Raw genomic sequence first — 15,991 nt, forward strand, 5'->3', positions numbered from 1 at the left:
GAAGAGGAAGAAACAACAAAAACTAGAACTAGACCTAGGGTACAGTGGAGGAAAAGCATCAACAGCAACAGCAACAGCAACTGGAGATAGTAACAGTCGCGTAACAGCAGACAAATAGCGGAGAGTGGAAAGTGGAAAGCGGAGAAGGAGAGGAGAGTGGGGGGAACGCCAGCAACAACAACAAGAAAGTAAGGATGGATAGCTTTTCCTTTTATGGAAGCTTTAGATACCCTCTTGAAGATCCCGCTCGATATTGATTCAATTTGAATGAGATATGGATTCCACCGATTGTTCCTATATCAAAGACCATTTAATGTATCATGCTCAGGCAATGTATATTGATTTGGCTTTGTATTTTATTGTGGGATTCTTTAGACCGAAAAAAGCGTAGGCAGTAGGCAGAGACGTGGCATGGGGGGGGGGGGAGGGACAGAGAGCCATAGAACAGCGCTTTAATGCCTTATGCCATATCTTAAACCATCTTTCAAAATATAACGGACAGAGTAAAAGCCACGCCACGAACATTTGCGAAGGGTGTCGTCGAAGGGGAATCTAAAGAAAAGAAACGAAACCATTTGGAAGCCGGGTGCACCTCTTGTACGAGTGTGTACATACATATGTACTATATAATGTGTGGATACATATTTATAACCGTTAAGTTGCATTTTGGATTTTTTGTTTTGTTCTCCTCTCATTCGGCTTCTCCTTTGCTCCCCATTCGCACTTCCAGTGGTTCTTGTTTTTGGCATGCTTTGCTCTGCTTTGTCCCACTTTGCCTCTCCCTCTCTCCCTCTCTCCCTCCCTCCTTCTCGCTGATGGTTGTGTGTGTGTGTGTGTGTCGAGTACAAGAGTGTGAAACGATAACGCTACGGGGGGTGTGGAGGGGGGAACTAAGCTCCGATTCAAGTGGCATTGAAAACTCTTTTTATTTTTGAGTCGAGCGAAACTAGAGAGAATGCAAAGTGTGTGTGTTTGGGGGTGTTTGTTAATGTTAGAAGAGGTGTCGGTGGGTGCAACATTTTGATGCAAACAAGCGGCCAAGGATCATAAGATATGCATCTGCATGCATTAGTGCATTTTGCGGCATCAGCGCAAACCCTCCACCCCCCACTACCCCACTACACCCTTGAAGGCATGTACTCTTTGAGTGTGAGGCAAGTGACGCGTTTGAGTGCAAGAGAGAGAGGGAGAGAGAAAGGGAGAGTGCTGTTGCCTGTTCTCTGTTCTCTGAACTTGTTGCCACTGATTTGTCGAACATTGTAAACTTTTTGGCCAGCTCTTCTTTCGAGCAACTCTCTTTCTCCCTCTTTCTCTTTCTCTCTTCCTCTTCCTTATTAATCATTTAAAATAATTCTGTGCATAAATTCAAGGATGTCCTGTCCAACCCTAAGCCCAGGCACAAAAAAAGGGCCAACAACTAACCCTTTTAGCAGCCGATGGAACTGATGCGATGCCTACCCCAAAAACACCCAACGCGAAACCCAATCCAACCCAATGGAACCCCCCTTTCCCTGCGGTGACCTCGGCAATTAAATTACACAAAAGCTTGTTTGAGTCGAAACGAAAGGATAAACAGCAGCACGAAGGCTGGGCAGGAAGGCGATGACGATGGCGATGGCATAGGAAAAGGGAAAGAAGGAGGAAAAATGAAATACATAAGGAAAAATGTCAGTTGACTGCAGAAATTTACAGTTGAGGGCATTTTTAGGGTTGCGCCTTTTCCATTCAGGCCGAAAGTAGAACGAAATATAAAAGATCTCTTTTACGGAAGAGAATACAATAAATGCAAAAAAAAAGGAGGAAGGCAGGAAGGCTTTTTGAGGAGAGCAAAACAGTAGTAGTGACATTGAAAGACAGAGGAGGCACCACCATTTGCTCAGCGCCCAGTGATGGATATTTGATACAATAGGGCCGATTACAGAAGTGAATTTTTTTTTTTTTACGCCTGTAGCCAAAACAACTTTTTCTCATAGATTAACATTTTTTAACATTTAAATATGGTTTTTTCATAAGGTTTTTTTTTATATTAAACTTTTTAAATACGATATTTTTTTTTATAATTTTTTAAAAACTTTTAAAAACTGCAATTTTTCTTAACGGTTTCTTTTTTTTAATGGGTCCTGTTTCTTTTATTCACATAAATGTAGTACTTTCGTCTTTTTGAACTTTAAACTTTGAACTATTGAACTTTCAAGTTCTGAAAAGCTGAGATAAATGCAGATTTAAATCAAACCTCAACACTTTGTAGTTTCATCTTACGGAAAATATTAAGCTTTCAAATTAAAAATTTAATTTTTTTGCGGTGCTTTTGTTTTTTTTTTTAAATCTAACTTTGAAAACTCAGACAAAGCTAAAACAAATTTTTGTGTGTACCTGCTTTGTATTTTGTAATAGTTATATTAATTAGGCTTCGTTTAAGGTATCGTTTGTCAAGATCTATGGATAAAAAGCCAAGTTATAGCCCTTTGACTAAACCTTCTACTGCCGCATTTTACCGTAACTTTTTTTTTTTTTTTACCTTTAAATTTCCATTGGGAACGGAAGCTTATCAGCTATAAGGCTATAAGAAAGCCATTTTCAAATGTCAGATAAAGATAATTTCCTTATTATTAGCCAGAGAATGCCCTGTCATCATGCCATGCCCCCCCCCCCCCCCCCCCCGCCCCCCCGCCCCCTACCCATGGCGAGTTTTCTTTCAATTTTGTCATTGCAAAATTATAGCCTGCGACACAGAAGGTTTTCCCTCTTCTGTTACACTCTTTTTCTTTCTCTGATTTTCTTCGGTGATTTTCCATAATTTGCTAGGCGCCGGCCGTTGTCTCCGCCTCTTGCTCCTCCTCCTCCTCCTCCTCCTCATCCAGCACTGGTTTTCCCTTGCTCATTTTCATTAATTTGTCATTGTAATTTTATTCACCGCTTCTTTGGCCTGCCCACCCTCCCCCCCCTTGCCCGCTGTTGGCCTGTGCATAAATCACCGTTCAGTGAGGCGCTCATAATCAGTCAATGTGCCGTGCAAAATTATGCAGCCTTTTCTGCCTGCCTTCCTCTCTCTTTCTCTCTCTCTCTCTCTCTATCAGTATGTATATCTGTTTCCCTCTTGAATGCATTTTATTTCGTTTTATTGCTGTGACAAGCAAGTTCCGCATTTTGCTTTTCCCCCATACCCTTTCCGTCCAGAGGGACTCTTAAATATTAAAGAAAAGTCTTTAAAAAAAAACAATAATTTCATAGATTAAAACAGAGGGTAAACAAGTACAAGAATTATGAGTCTGAAAAAATACGAGTCGAGAAAAATATATATTTTTAGAGTTTTCCTTTTACTACACATTTTTTTAAAGCAAAATTATGGTTTAAAATTGTTGTTTAATTATTTTTTAATTTTAAAATAATTTTTCAACATTTTAAAAATATTACATATAAATCAGAAATTAATTTAAATTTTATCATTTTTATTATAAAAATTTGAATCCGTTCTTGGATAAACCAGAATCTGCTTCATAGAACCATTTTCGACTCTTTTTCTTAGACCTAATATTTAATGAACTATTTGGCCATTATTTCGAAAATTATTTGGGTCGAGTGAGCCGGGGCTGGCCAAGGGGCTGACCGCCTGGTAATATAATATTATTAATACTTGTTAATTTAATAATTATTTATATAAATTAAAAAAGGCTATTTTTATTTTTATATTTTAATGTTCGAGGGGTTTAGTCGCTTGAGTCTTGGCGATATTTTTGAGGATAGATGGATATTTTCGTCTCTTAAAGAGGGTTTATATATTCTTCGTTTGGCATGAAATATGCTGTCTCAATCAGAAATCATTAATAAAAGATGTTTTTCCCAAATTTATGATGGACATGGGACCACCATATCCCTATAGCTTAGGCATCTTTCAGGGTATGTCATGTTTCGACTTTTTAAAGATCTTTTTTTTGTGTCTTGTTTTTGCCGTTGGCTCTTTACATAATTGATTATCTGGCCTCTGACTAGACTTGAATTTCTGCAGTGACTCCCCTGCCGCCTCCTACCCCCTACCGTCATCATCCGCAAAAAATACAAACTCATGATGATCCATCCCCCCCCCCTCCTCACTATTATCTTCAGTCTCATTATCAGCCACATTGTTTTTCCTGCTGCTCTTTCCTATCCTCTCTTCTCTTCTCTTCAATCTCTCGCTGTTTGCTTTTCACCTGGTTTGGTCAGTTCTTAGCCCTCTTTCCCTCTCTTCCCTCCCCCTTTCCGTTTCTTCTTCTATCCCTTTTGTGGGCCACTTGTTCGTTTTTCGTTTTTCTTTCGATTTTAACTTTTTAGAGAGGGAGATAGATTTTTGCCATGAAATGCAGTTGACAAAGAGTGTAATTTTGTTTTATTTTACTTTAGTTTTTCTCGTTTTCTTTACTTTGGTTTTTGTGAGGGTGGTGAGAGGAGGGCGGGAGGGGGGGGGGGAACTATTGAAAAACTCGGGCAAAAGCAAAGAGAACGCCGGAACAACATCGAAGTTGAAATAGAGTGGAAATGTAAGGGCGGTGTGGGAGTGGCAGTGGGCGGAGAAAACTTATCCACGGGAGAACTCAACCGAGAGAGACAGCGGAGAGGTGGAGGGGAAGGGAGAGGGGGGAAACAACTCCTGACAAAAACTGACAAAGTGCAGTCGGAGAAAATAGTTTTTTGGCCAAGAGTTTTCCCTCTAGCTCTGACTGGCTTCACTCCTCTCTCTCCTCGGCCTCCCCCCTCTGCTCCTCCCCTCTGCTCCACCTCTACTCCTCTCTCTCTCTCTTTCTTCTAAAACTTTTCTTCTCCTGTTTGTTCTTCTTCTTTATCTTGTTATTACTTTTTCATTTTTAGTTCGCTTGAATTTAATTTAATTTCCTTTTTTTATTTCTTATTTTTTTGCGATATGTGTAAAAAATAAATTAGTGGAAAATTACATTTCCAGGCAAAAAGGGAAGCGGAAATGCAGTAGATACTCGATCGAATCGGGGTCGATGGTGGCTGGGATGTTGCAACTGCAATTGCAACACACACACACGTCTCTGTAACTGTATCTGTATCTGTATCTGTATCTGTGTCTGTAGTATCTGCAGCTATGGCTTCATAATCTGTATGACTGTATGACACGTGAGTGGTGGGTGGGGGGTGGGGGAGAGTCAGTCCTTTGACAGTTTTGCGGATGATGTCTGTGCTGGATACGATACCATTATGCTGGCTGCTGCGGAGAGAGGGGGGGGGGGGGGGGGGGTGTGGGCGAAAGAGAGGGTGGATGCCTCGAATTGCAAGGAAATTGGTAGGTGGATAATGTGTAACACTGCGATGCTGCTGGGATGCTGCTGACATGTTGACAGCCATCAGGCATCAGGCCACGTGGGGGTGCACCGGCGGGGGGAACGAATTAAACTCCTTGATGGAATCCGGAAAAGGATGTCAAAGAATCGTGTGTGTGGTGCACACTTCTGTAGAACAAAACGATACGGAATCACAAGCAAGGACCTACTTGAAGGAGCAGCCCTGGGGGAGCCCTTGGAGCCCACAGCTGGCGGTGCTTATCCTTTTAATAATCCAGCGTTTATGCACCGAGTGTTTGGCCATAAATATGGATTCATTCGTTCATGTATTATTTATTATATCCACTAGATATCTAGATATATGCGCATTACAAGGCACATGTTCGTGTCCCCCACCCCCCTCCCCCCCCCGTGGTTTATGCATATTTAAAGCTTATCCATATGGCGGAAAAAAGGCAGTCCTTAACCCGTCATCATCATCATCAGTCTGCGTAAAGCCCCATAATGCCCTGACATTAAATTAGCCACCTGTCCTGTCCCCCTCCGCCCGTTTCAACCGTAGTTTTCCCCGACGCTGTCCCTCTCTGTCACTCTTCAGCTCCATCTCCATCTCTATCTCTGTCTCTGTCTCGCCTTTCGAGCAGGTGTTAAGCTGTGCTTTTGATAATGACGCACATTACATATGCAACACGAGCTTTTGCTTTTGCTTCCGCTTTTGCTTCCCCTTTTGGCTCTATCTTCCGTGTGGCTCTGCCCAAAAGGCGGCAAATGTTTTTCCCACAGGCTCCTGCTCTCTCTCCCACCTCCCACCTCCCTGTGTGTGTGTGTCTTTATTTAGCTCGGAATTTGTTGCACTCCCTAAGGACTCGATATCACATTTAAAACACCTGCCGCCGTGGAGCATTTGTTTATCCATGTTTGGAATTTCTACGGACAAGGCGCCACCCAGTCGAGGGTGGATTGTGCCAGTTGTGGCATGAATATGTGAGAGGGGGGCTTCCTTTTTCTGAGAATATTACAAATAAGAATAGCTTGAAGCGCTCCTTAGGAACACACTATAAAGATACCCATTCCGAATACAGCAGGTCCACAGAATCCGGTAAACAGGCTTTGTCGATGCCCCGGAAAGGGCAAAATACACAGACTTTGTTGGCAGAAAACCGTAGAAATTCTTTCTCTTTGTGAAGAACGTACGTGGAAGAGGCGTCCGCCTCTCCGGCGAAACAGGCGCGACCAGGCAAGTCCTTTGCTGGTCATCATCATCTCTAAACACAATTTCCCGGTGGCCATTTTGCACAGAGCGAGAAAGAGAGAGGGAGAGGGAGATGGAGAGCGAGTGCCTTCCTTTGCTGCCCAGAAAAGTGTGGAAAACTGAACTAATTTGATTTCCATGCAAATCACATTTCAAACAACTACAAAAAAACACAACAAAAACAACACACAAAACGTGGCTCCATTAAAATGTTGACAAAATTAAACAAAATTGACAATTTCCGGTAGTGGGGCAGGCTCTCTGTCTCTCTCTTTCTCTCTGTCTCTCTCTTTATATATGTATTTATTATTTATTAAGTTCTGGAAAGGTACTCTTGAAGGCAGCTCCTGCTGCCTCCTGCCTGCTGCCTCTGTCTCCGTTTCATATTGTGCCCCACTTTCCCGTCGGGTGGCAGGCGGTGGGGCAGGTGGAGGTGGCAACCTTTTGGCACGGCACAGAATGCGCGCATATTTAAATTTTAATTAAAATTTTCTTGGAGGCATACCACCACCCCCCTCCCCCACCCCTCGGGGCGGGGCGGGGCGGTGCGTGTTGTGTTGTGTTCCCATTTCGCATTCGCGCGCCTAAAAATATGCAAATAAAAATTGCCTTTGTGCGAGTGTCAGAGAGGGGGGAGAGCGAAAGGTGGGCGAGAGGAGGCCTGCTCTGATTTCCGATAGCCTTCTCGTTGGGAAAACAGAGCCCTAGGGGCATGGCTTCCATGACAGAGCCATCTATCTGTCTCCCTCCCTCTCTGCCCCCCGGAAAAGAGCAAAAATTAATTAACTCTGTAACTGAGAGCCGCACACGGATTTATCGTTAATAAACAAGTCAATCAACAAAAGGGAAATCGAGGGGAAATTGTGTGTGAAAATGTGCAAATAACAGTCAAAGGGGAAATCCAAATAAAGCCCCCAGTGAAGAAGGATATCAACAAGATTCTGTGAAATATTCCCATTTTTCCAACAGCTGCAAGAATATGTGTCAAAGGTCAGGCCAAAAAGGACTCCACATCATTTACAGTGTCTAATCCCGCAAAAATATCCAGGAGTCTCTTTACATTACTTTTCCCCCGTCTCCCCCGGCGGGTGGAGGGGGCATCCTTAAGAAACTGTTGTCTGTGGCAGAGAGGGGGGGGGGGGGAGACTGGAGCATCTTCCTGGCATCTGTCATATGGGGTTTAGACATCGTTGCTGCAAGTTACCCGCAGATGAGGCAGGAGGCAAGAGGCAAGAGGCAAGAAATTTATATGCAACTTGTTTCCAGCTTCTTTCTCTTTCTTTTGTGCTCTGTTCCTCTTTTCGACTGCTGCTGCTGCCTGCTGCCTGCTGCTTCTCTTTCATTCTTGTTGCTTCTTCAAGTTGCACGAAAATCTGTTTTCGACTGTGGGCATTTCTTTTTTTGAAGGGGGGTTGCCTGGTGTCTATGTCTGTGTCCTGGTGCACAAAAACCGCCAAACGACGAAGGCAGGGGACTGCCCGACTGCTGGGAGTGGCCTCGAGAGAAGCCTCTCAGTTCTGGCCACAATTTGCCATGTAAATATTAATGCCAGGCCCAGACAGAGGGCCCAAAGGGGACCGAGGCAGCGGCGGCAGGTAGCACTACATATAGACCAGAGTCTGTACTCAATTTTTCAAAGCTCGTTTGTGTCGTTAGTTGGTTGGTTGGTTGGTTGGTTGGTTGGTTGGTTGGTTGTTTGGTTGTTTGTGTGGAGCCCCCCTCTGGGCTCTGGCTATGCAAATAATGAATGCAAAATGCCAGAGGCAGGAGCCCCAGAGGGGGGGGGGGGGGGGAGCCCTAATCCGACCGAGAGAGAGGCGGCAAGCAATTACATTTTTGTGCAATTAATTTTCATCAATTTTGTTGTTTCTTTTCTTTGCAGCTGGACAGGAATCCCCCACCCCCCTCGGATGCGATGCTACCGAGTGTTGAATGCAGCAATTATCCTCGAAAATGGAAAACTCCAAACTGCAAATCGGCAACTGTGAAAGTGAAAAAGGTTAAAGTGGAGCCTTGACTTTAGATCAAACCTTAGAAAACCTTTATCTTATCGATAAATAATCGATTTGGAAATGTAGATCCATTTTAATGAAGGGAAACTCAAAGGAAAACATGTGGAAAATTCTACTAAGAAGTGAACTTTAAATCTAAAAATATGTGAATATATTCAAAAATATCCATAATAGAATATTAACATTAAAATATTCTATAAAAATATAAACAAAAGCGAAATATTAAATACAACAATTAAAAAAAGTCTAAGAAAATTATATGCTGACTAAACATTGAATAAATAAGTGGAAAAAAGAAAAAAGTGTGGAAAAAGAAAGTGGAAAAAAATACAAAAATACAGCAAATATCTGTTAAATAAGATCCCGTTCGAAAAGGGATCCAAATGTCAAGTGTTGCCCGTTGAAACTATGGATAAAAGGCTCAGCGATAGTCCCGGAGATTGTCGCGTAACCAGATCAAGCATGACGCCCACCCTCCGCTTGGAGCACAGTCCCCGGCGGCAACAACAGCAACAGCAGCAGCAGCAGCAGCAGCAGCAACCCCAAGAACAACAGCAACCAGAGTGCAGTGGAACATCTGCAACAGCGAAATCCAAATCCAAGTCCAAGTCCCCCACACCTCCCACCACCAAATCCCAGGCAGGGGGTGCCCCAGGTGCCCCGCAGCAACAGCAACAGCAGCAGCAACAGCAGCAGCAACAGCAGCAGCAGCAGCAGCAGCATCATCAATTCCGTGCCCCGCAGCAGCAGCAGGGACCCAAAAACAAGAACAAGGCCTGGAGCAAGAGGGGCCACAAGACCAGTGGCGGCGGCGGTGGCGGCAAGTACAGTGGCAGCGCCTGTGTCGGCATCGCACAGTCGCATCCCAATGGCAGCAGTGGGGCGGCAGGTGCCGGCTTGGGCCTGGCCGGGGGACAACCTCCGGCTGGAGGCGGAGTGCCGCCCACAGTGGCGGCGGCCCACAAGGCCGATCTGGAGAATATACAGAATATCAAGAATCAAATATCCGGCAATGCTGCGAGCCACCATGGCAGCGGCAGCGGCGGCGGCAGCGGTGGCGGTGGCGGCGGGTCGGCCTCCCATCACGGGGGATCGCATCACGGCGGCGGCGGAACAGGCGGCAGTGGGGGCGGGGGCGGGGGCGGGGGACACCACCACCACCATCACAACACGCGGCTGGCGCAGATTGCCGCCGGCACGGGCGGAGTGGGGGGTGGTGCGGGCGGCAATGGCATCTCCATCGGAGCGATGGACAAGCACGGACTGAAGGCCCAGCAGCAGCTCTACAAGAAAATGCTGGCGCACAGGTGAGTGGGAAATCCGGAAGCCAGCGAAATGGAGAACATCCGATGGGGGTGTGCCCACAAACCAGTATGACACTTGCTTAAGGTTTTCACTGAATTTCGATTTAAAAGGTGGATTACAGCTAACCAGGCACCGTAATCATTATAAGTTCCATTTTAAGGGGGGGTTTCCGTTCAAAAAATGTATTTTTTTTTATTTTTTTTTTTGTTTTGTTTTTTTTTTTTTTTTTTTTAAATATGTATTTTGCAAAAACTTTTTCCTACGTTTTATTTGCAACTAAAAGCAAGAATTCATTAAATTCGTTGTTAAAAAATATTTCAAAATAGATGCAATGTCAAAATTCTTGTATCGAAAAAAATTCCTGCATTTTTAGGCAATTTTTGTTGGGCCTTGGAACGAAAGCCTCCCCTTAAAAATCAGAGAATAACAAATAATTTGAAGTTTTCGGGACTATTTTTCGATAAAGTATAAGTTTACGGAGCTGAGAAAATCTTAAAACTAATTGAGCTAAGACAAGCACATTTTAAAAATGTATTTATTTGTATGAAAAGAAGGCTTTAAATCCTATTTTTGGGCCTAAACCAAATTAGTGGCAATTTTATTATTAATTTTTTTCATTCGAAGTTTCTAAAGAATACCTCAATTTTGGAATAATTCATCTTTGAGTTTTATTATTTTTTTAAAATTAATTAATTACAATTTTTTTTCATTAAATTTTCAAATTTTTTTTTGGTATTGGTTTTTTTTTTGTTCCGTCTATTTTAAGTGAATAAATTCTCGTATGAAAAAATAAAAAATCATAATTCGCGGACCCTGAACACTTGTCGGATAAAAGAGGTTCTTGAATGCAGGAAATGGGTCGAAAGCAGCCGCTAAAAATTTAATTGAGTGTCATACGGGTACCGGGTATTCGCTGAATGAAGCCGAAGAATTCCATTCTGTAGCATTCCTTTCGCTTATCTTCATTTCCACTCCATTCCATTCCATTCCGACCAGGGGCCATCATCATCATGTGCTGTGCGCCGGAAACAATGCCAATCACACGTGCTGCCTGGTGACCGGCTGCAACGGAACCAGCGGCGGCGGCGGAGGAGGAGGAGGAGGAGGCGGCGGCGTGGCTGGAGGTAATAGTGGCATCAATGCCGTGGGAGGCGTGAACGCCGGATGCAAGGATACGCAGAGCAACAAGGACACAAGCTCGCTCAGCGGAAACAGCAACATCTCGGGCAGCGCAGCGGCGGCGGCTGCAGCGGCCAATGCCGTGCACTACTGCTGCGGGAGGTCCAAGTTCTTCCTGCCGGAGAAGCGGCTGCGGAAGGAGGTGATTGTGCCGCCCACCAAGTTCCTGCTGGGCGGCAACATCTCGGATCCCCTCAACCTCAACTCGCTGCAGCACGAGAACACCTCGAACGCGTCGAGCAGCAACAACACGCCGGCGACGACGCCGCGCCAGTCGCCGATTACGACGCCGCCCAAGGTGGAGGTCATCATACCGCCCAATATCCACGACCCGCTGCACCTGCTCGACCCCGTCGACTCGATGGAGTACGAGAAGCAGCTGACGTCGCCGATGAAGCGGGGCGGCATGCTGACGCGCGGCAGCCACCTGAAGCTGCAGCAGCAGCCGCAGGCGCACCACCGCCAGCACAGGCCGCGGAAGAACCGCAAGCGGCGCCGCTTCGACTCGAACAACACCTCGCATGCGGGCGACGACGGGGGCGAGGGCAGCGAAACGCTCTCCGTCTCCCTGGACGAGGCGGGGACCTCATCCTCGGCGGCATCGCCGGTGGCCCCACTCGCTGCCGCCGGCTCTGCCGCTGCTGCCTCCCTCAGTCTGCTGCTGAGCGAAGCCGCCGCACCGGCATCGGCATCGGCATTGGATACGGGCGGAACGGCGGAAATGGGCCAGCAGCAGGCGCATGTCCGCTCTCCCCAGGCGGCCACGATGGCCACGGCAGAGATGCCGGCTCCCACGCCCACAGAGGCGGCTGTCCAGTCGGGCGGCATCGCACCGGCACAGGCACAGGCACTGCCACTGGCACCGGAACAAATGGAATGCAACATGAGTCTGCTCTCGTCGCCGACAGCGCCGCCAGCTGCATCATCGTCACCGCAACAGCAGCAGCAGCAGCAGCAACATGTGTCCATTGCAGCGTCAGAGGGGGATGTGTCTGGCTCCACAGAGCTTCTGTTGAGTGCCTCGAAGTCGGCATCGACCTCGGCCTCGGCCGCAGCCCTGGCCGTGGCCTCGACCCTTGCGGAGAGGCGGGCACAGGCCAGCCGGGACTTGCGCCTGGATTTGAGCAGCACGTGCTACGGCGTCGGCGGCACGGGCCTCAGCTTCGGCAGCAGCAGTGCGGCCAGCATCGGCAGTGGCAGCGGCAGCGGCAACGGCGGTGGCGGTGGCAGGAAGAGGAAAATCAGCGAAAGCAACAATTCCCAAAAGAGCAAGGTAGGGAAATCCTTCGAAATCTCACCCATTTGAATCCATATCTAATCGGTTTTTTGTATCTCTGATAGAAATTCCATCGTAACGATGGCATGGACAAGATCGTGAGTCCCGTGGTGCCACAGCCAGGGGCATGGAAGCGTCCGCCACGTTTGCTGCAGCCCAGCGGTGCCCGGAAGCCGAATACGCGACGATCCACGTCTTTCAGCGAAACGGACCTGCTCAGCCCCGTCGAGGATCAGCCGCCCAGGCAGTTGCCCCTCATCGAGGGTGAGTCGCAGCCCCCATCCTTCTGGAGCCTTAACTAATCCCGATTTCCCCTCGATTGCAGTGAACATCCCACGCGACGATACGCCAGATCTGTCGGAGCAGGGCCTGGGCAGCCCCATGAGCACCACATCGGCGGCCACCTCGCATACGGCCGGGGAACAGGACTCCCTGCCGCCGGACACCGCGGCCGCCGTCGAGGCAACTGCAGAGTCAACAGAGGCTGGGACGGTGGTAAAGCCGATGCCCGAGGAGCCGACCCTGATGCTGGAGCCGGCCCTGATACCGCCCCTCAACAAGCTGCCCAAGTTCCGGGCGGATGGGGTGAAGTACCGCTACGGGAACTTTGACCGCTACGTGGACTTTCGGCAGCTGAACGAGTTCCGGGACGTGCGGCTGCAGGTGTTCCAGCGGCATGTGGAGCTCTTCCAGAACAAGGACATCCTGGACATTGGCTGCAACGTGGGCCACATGACCATCACGGTGGCCCGCCACCTGGCCCCGAAGACCATACTGGGCATCGACATCGACCGGGAGCTGGTGGGCCGGGCCCGGCGGAATCTGTCCATCTTCGTGCGCATACCCAAGGAGGAGAAGGTGAAGATGGAGGTGAAGCAGGAGCCCGCGTCGCAGCTGGTGAAGAGCGAGCCCATGGACGACGAGGAGGAGGCTGCCGCCGGGAGTCTGCACAAGAAAACGCGACGTGGCAAGAAGCGACGCAAGGCGCTACAGGATCAACAGCAGCTGCTGCATCCTCACCACCACCATCATCATCATCCCCATCCCCATCCCCATCCCCATCACCATCATCCCCACCATCATCATCATCACCACCACCATCATCACCATCAGAACCAGGAGCAACTGCAGCAGCAGCTCAAATTGGATGCACTCCTTGTGAAGCCGCACGAGTTCTTTCCCATCTCCTTTCCGCTGACGTACGGCGGCATGCCGCAACTGGCTCCGCCGCCGGCAGGGAAGTCCCCGAACCTCTCCCCGAACAAGAACCAGTTCCCGGCGAACGTCTTCTTCCGGCAAACGAACTACGTGCTCAAGGACGAGTCGATGATGGCCAACGATACGCAGCAGTACGATCTCATTCTGTGCCTCTCCGTGACCAAGTGGATCCATCTCAATTTCGGGGATGCCGGCCTCAAGCTGGCCTTCAAGCGGATGTTCAACCAGCTGCGGCCCGGCGGCAAGCTCATACTGGAGGCCCAGAACTGGGCCAGCTACAAGAAGAAGAAGAACCTCACGGTAAGTGACGATCATCCGAAGAGTCTGCATACTAGAGCCATTCGGTATTCGCTTCGTATCGCCGAAAATTTCGGTTTTTCTTTCTCGCTCACTCTCCATTTGATTCCCAAACTGATTCGATCTCTTTTGCAGGCGGAGATCTACAACAACTACAAGCAAATCGAACTCTTTCCGAACAAATTCCACGAGTACTTGCTCAGCTCCGAGGTGGGCTTCAGTCACAGCTACACGCTGGGCGTGCCCCGGCACATGAACAAGGGATTCTGTCGGCCCATTCAGGTGAGTGCTACCACATGGCAGGTGCCCTGCGATTCGCATTTGACAAACCGCATTTTGCTCTCTTTATGCAGCTGTACGCCAAGGGCGACTACACACCGAACCATGTCCGATGGAGCGATGCCTACTATCCGCAGACGCCGTACGAGGCCTATCGCGGGATCTACGCCACCTTGCCGGCCCATCGGATGAGTGCCGGTGGCAGCCACAGCGGGCACGCGCCGCTGCTGCACATGAGCAGCTCGAGTCGGTCGCAGAACTACGATACGCCGCACTATGCGGGCAGCGCCTCGGGGTCGGCCAGCCTGCGGCAGACGCCGCGCTACCAGCCCACCTACAATCCCCTGGAGACGGACTCCTACCAGCCCAGCTACGACATGGAGTCGTACGGAGGCAATCACATGTACGTGTTCGCCTCGCCGCTCTACCAGACGGTCTGGTCGCCGCCAGCCTCGCTGCGGAAGAGCTCCTCGCACACGCCCGTCTTTGGCAGCGTGCGGGAGGCGGAGCTGGACGGCGACAGCAGCATCGGGGGCGGCGGCAGCGGCGGCGGCAGCTACCATCGGCACGTCTATCCGCCGAACGATGACACCTGCTCCCCGAATGCCAACTCTGGGAACGCGTTCAACTCGATCCGCGATGCGGACACGGACGACTCGAATCAGCTGCCCAGCGGCAGTCGGCCCCATGTGTATGCCACCAATTGTGGCGAGAGCTCCTCCTCGCCGCAGGTGAACCACCACGAGGCCACCGCAGAGTTTGTCGAGGACGGCCTGATGGACGATGATCAGAAGACGCAGGTCGCCGGCGGCACGCCCACCGCCTACCACAGTGATCTGTCGGATGCCTGAGCGGGTGAGGGCGGCGGCAGGGGCGGAGCGAAGACGGCTCGCAAGAAAGGAAGAAAAGAAAAATGTGTCAAAAACAAACAAAAAAGAGAAAAACGGATAAACAAGCAAAAGAAAAATTCAAAAATTGTTTGAAACAAAAGAAACAAAAACAAAAACAAAAACAAAAATATGGTAACCGTAAACGAGACGCTTATGATTTTTTTTTTTTGTATGTATCAAGTATATATGGTAGTAGTAAATACATATATATATTTTTATATATTGTAATTTAAAAAGTAACAGAATCACACAGATATATACTATATATACTGATATACTGATATACAGCTATACAGATATACTGATATACAGATGCATGTGTTTATAGGTGTATTTTTTGTTTGTTTTTAGATTAGCTAACGATTTTTGCTAGAATGCTTTATATGGTCAAATTCAGATTTGATCCTGTTGGCGGTTGGGTGGTTCTTTCATGTAAAATCCTAGTTTACACACACACACACACGACACACACACACACAACAAGCTTTAGCTTTAAAAAATGTCTAGAGAAAACTCCCTGTAAAATGCAACTATTTTTGATCAAAATGTTTTTGGCAAAAGAGGATAATAGATAATATTAATGCGAAAAAAGCGAATGTGAAAACAATAGAGAGTACAGTACACACAACAAACGATATATGTAATAAATTCTGTGGCAAAAGCAAACAAAATACAATACTTACAATATATATACATATATATATATAGTGCGGTTTATATTTAGAGTTGTGTAAACGCAAACAATTGAGGATTATGCTTAGCCAGAATTAAGAGATACCATAGTTTTACGTTTAGGCGCAGGGTTACCGCTTAGCAGCATGATTAGCATTAAATCTCTATCCTTCAGCCTATATCCTGGCGTCCTTGCATCATTGAACGGCGTGTGCATGCCTGTTCCATGTAGATATATTCACCCAAAATGTGGTATCCCCCTCTAGCCCATTTCCCACCTTCCAGAGCGGCGGTGTTTTGTGGGGCGAACAATTTTTTTTTTTATCAAT

At 47.7% G+C, this 15,991-nt stretch overlaps 1 protein-coding gene across 2 annotated transcripts in view; it reads left to right on the forward strand.

Moving 5' to 3' along the window:
• The window catches only part of LOC108159266 (probable RNA methyltransferase bin3), a 42,510-nt gene extending 26,844 nt beyond the window's left edge, over positions 1 to 15,666 (forward strand). For both annotated transcript variants that reach the window (XM_017292424.2, XM_033392513.1), the window contains exons 2-7: positions 8,417 to 9,853; positions 10,848 to 12,303; positions 12,372 to 12,570; positions 12,632 to 13,824; positions 13,957 to 14,103; positions 14,175 to 15,666. In XM_017292424.2, the coding sequence (XP_017147913.1) occupies positions 8,955 to 9,853; positions 10,848 to 12,303; positions 12,372 to 12,570; positions 12,632 to 13,824; positions 13,957 to 14,103; positions 14,175 to 14,951 (4,671 nt within the window). In that variant the 5' untranslated portion in view covers positions 8,417 to 8,954 and the 3' untranslated portion in view covers positions 14,952 to 15,666. The remainder of the gene's footprint in view (positions 1 to 8,416; positions 9,854 to 10,847; positions 12,304 to 12,371; positions 12,571 to 12,631; positions 13,825 to 13,956; positions 14,104 to 14,174) is intronic.
• The last annotated feature ends 325 nt before the right edge of the window (positions 15,667 to 15,991 follow it).

The sequence above is a fragment of the Drosophila miranda genome, chromosome 3, assembly GCF_003369915.1.
Source record: "Drosophila miranda strain MSH22 chromosome 3, D.miranda_PacBio2.1, whole genome shotgun sequence".
Taxonomy (NCBI): domain Eukaryota; kingdom Metazoa; phylum Arthropoda; class Insecta; order Diptera; family Drosophilidae; genus Drosophila; species Drosophila miranda.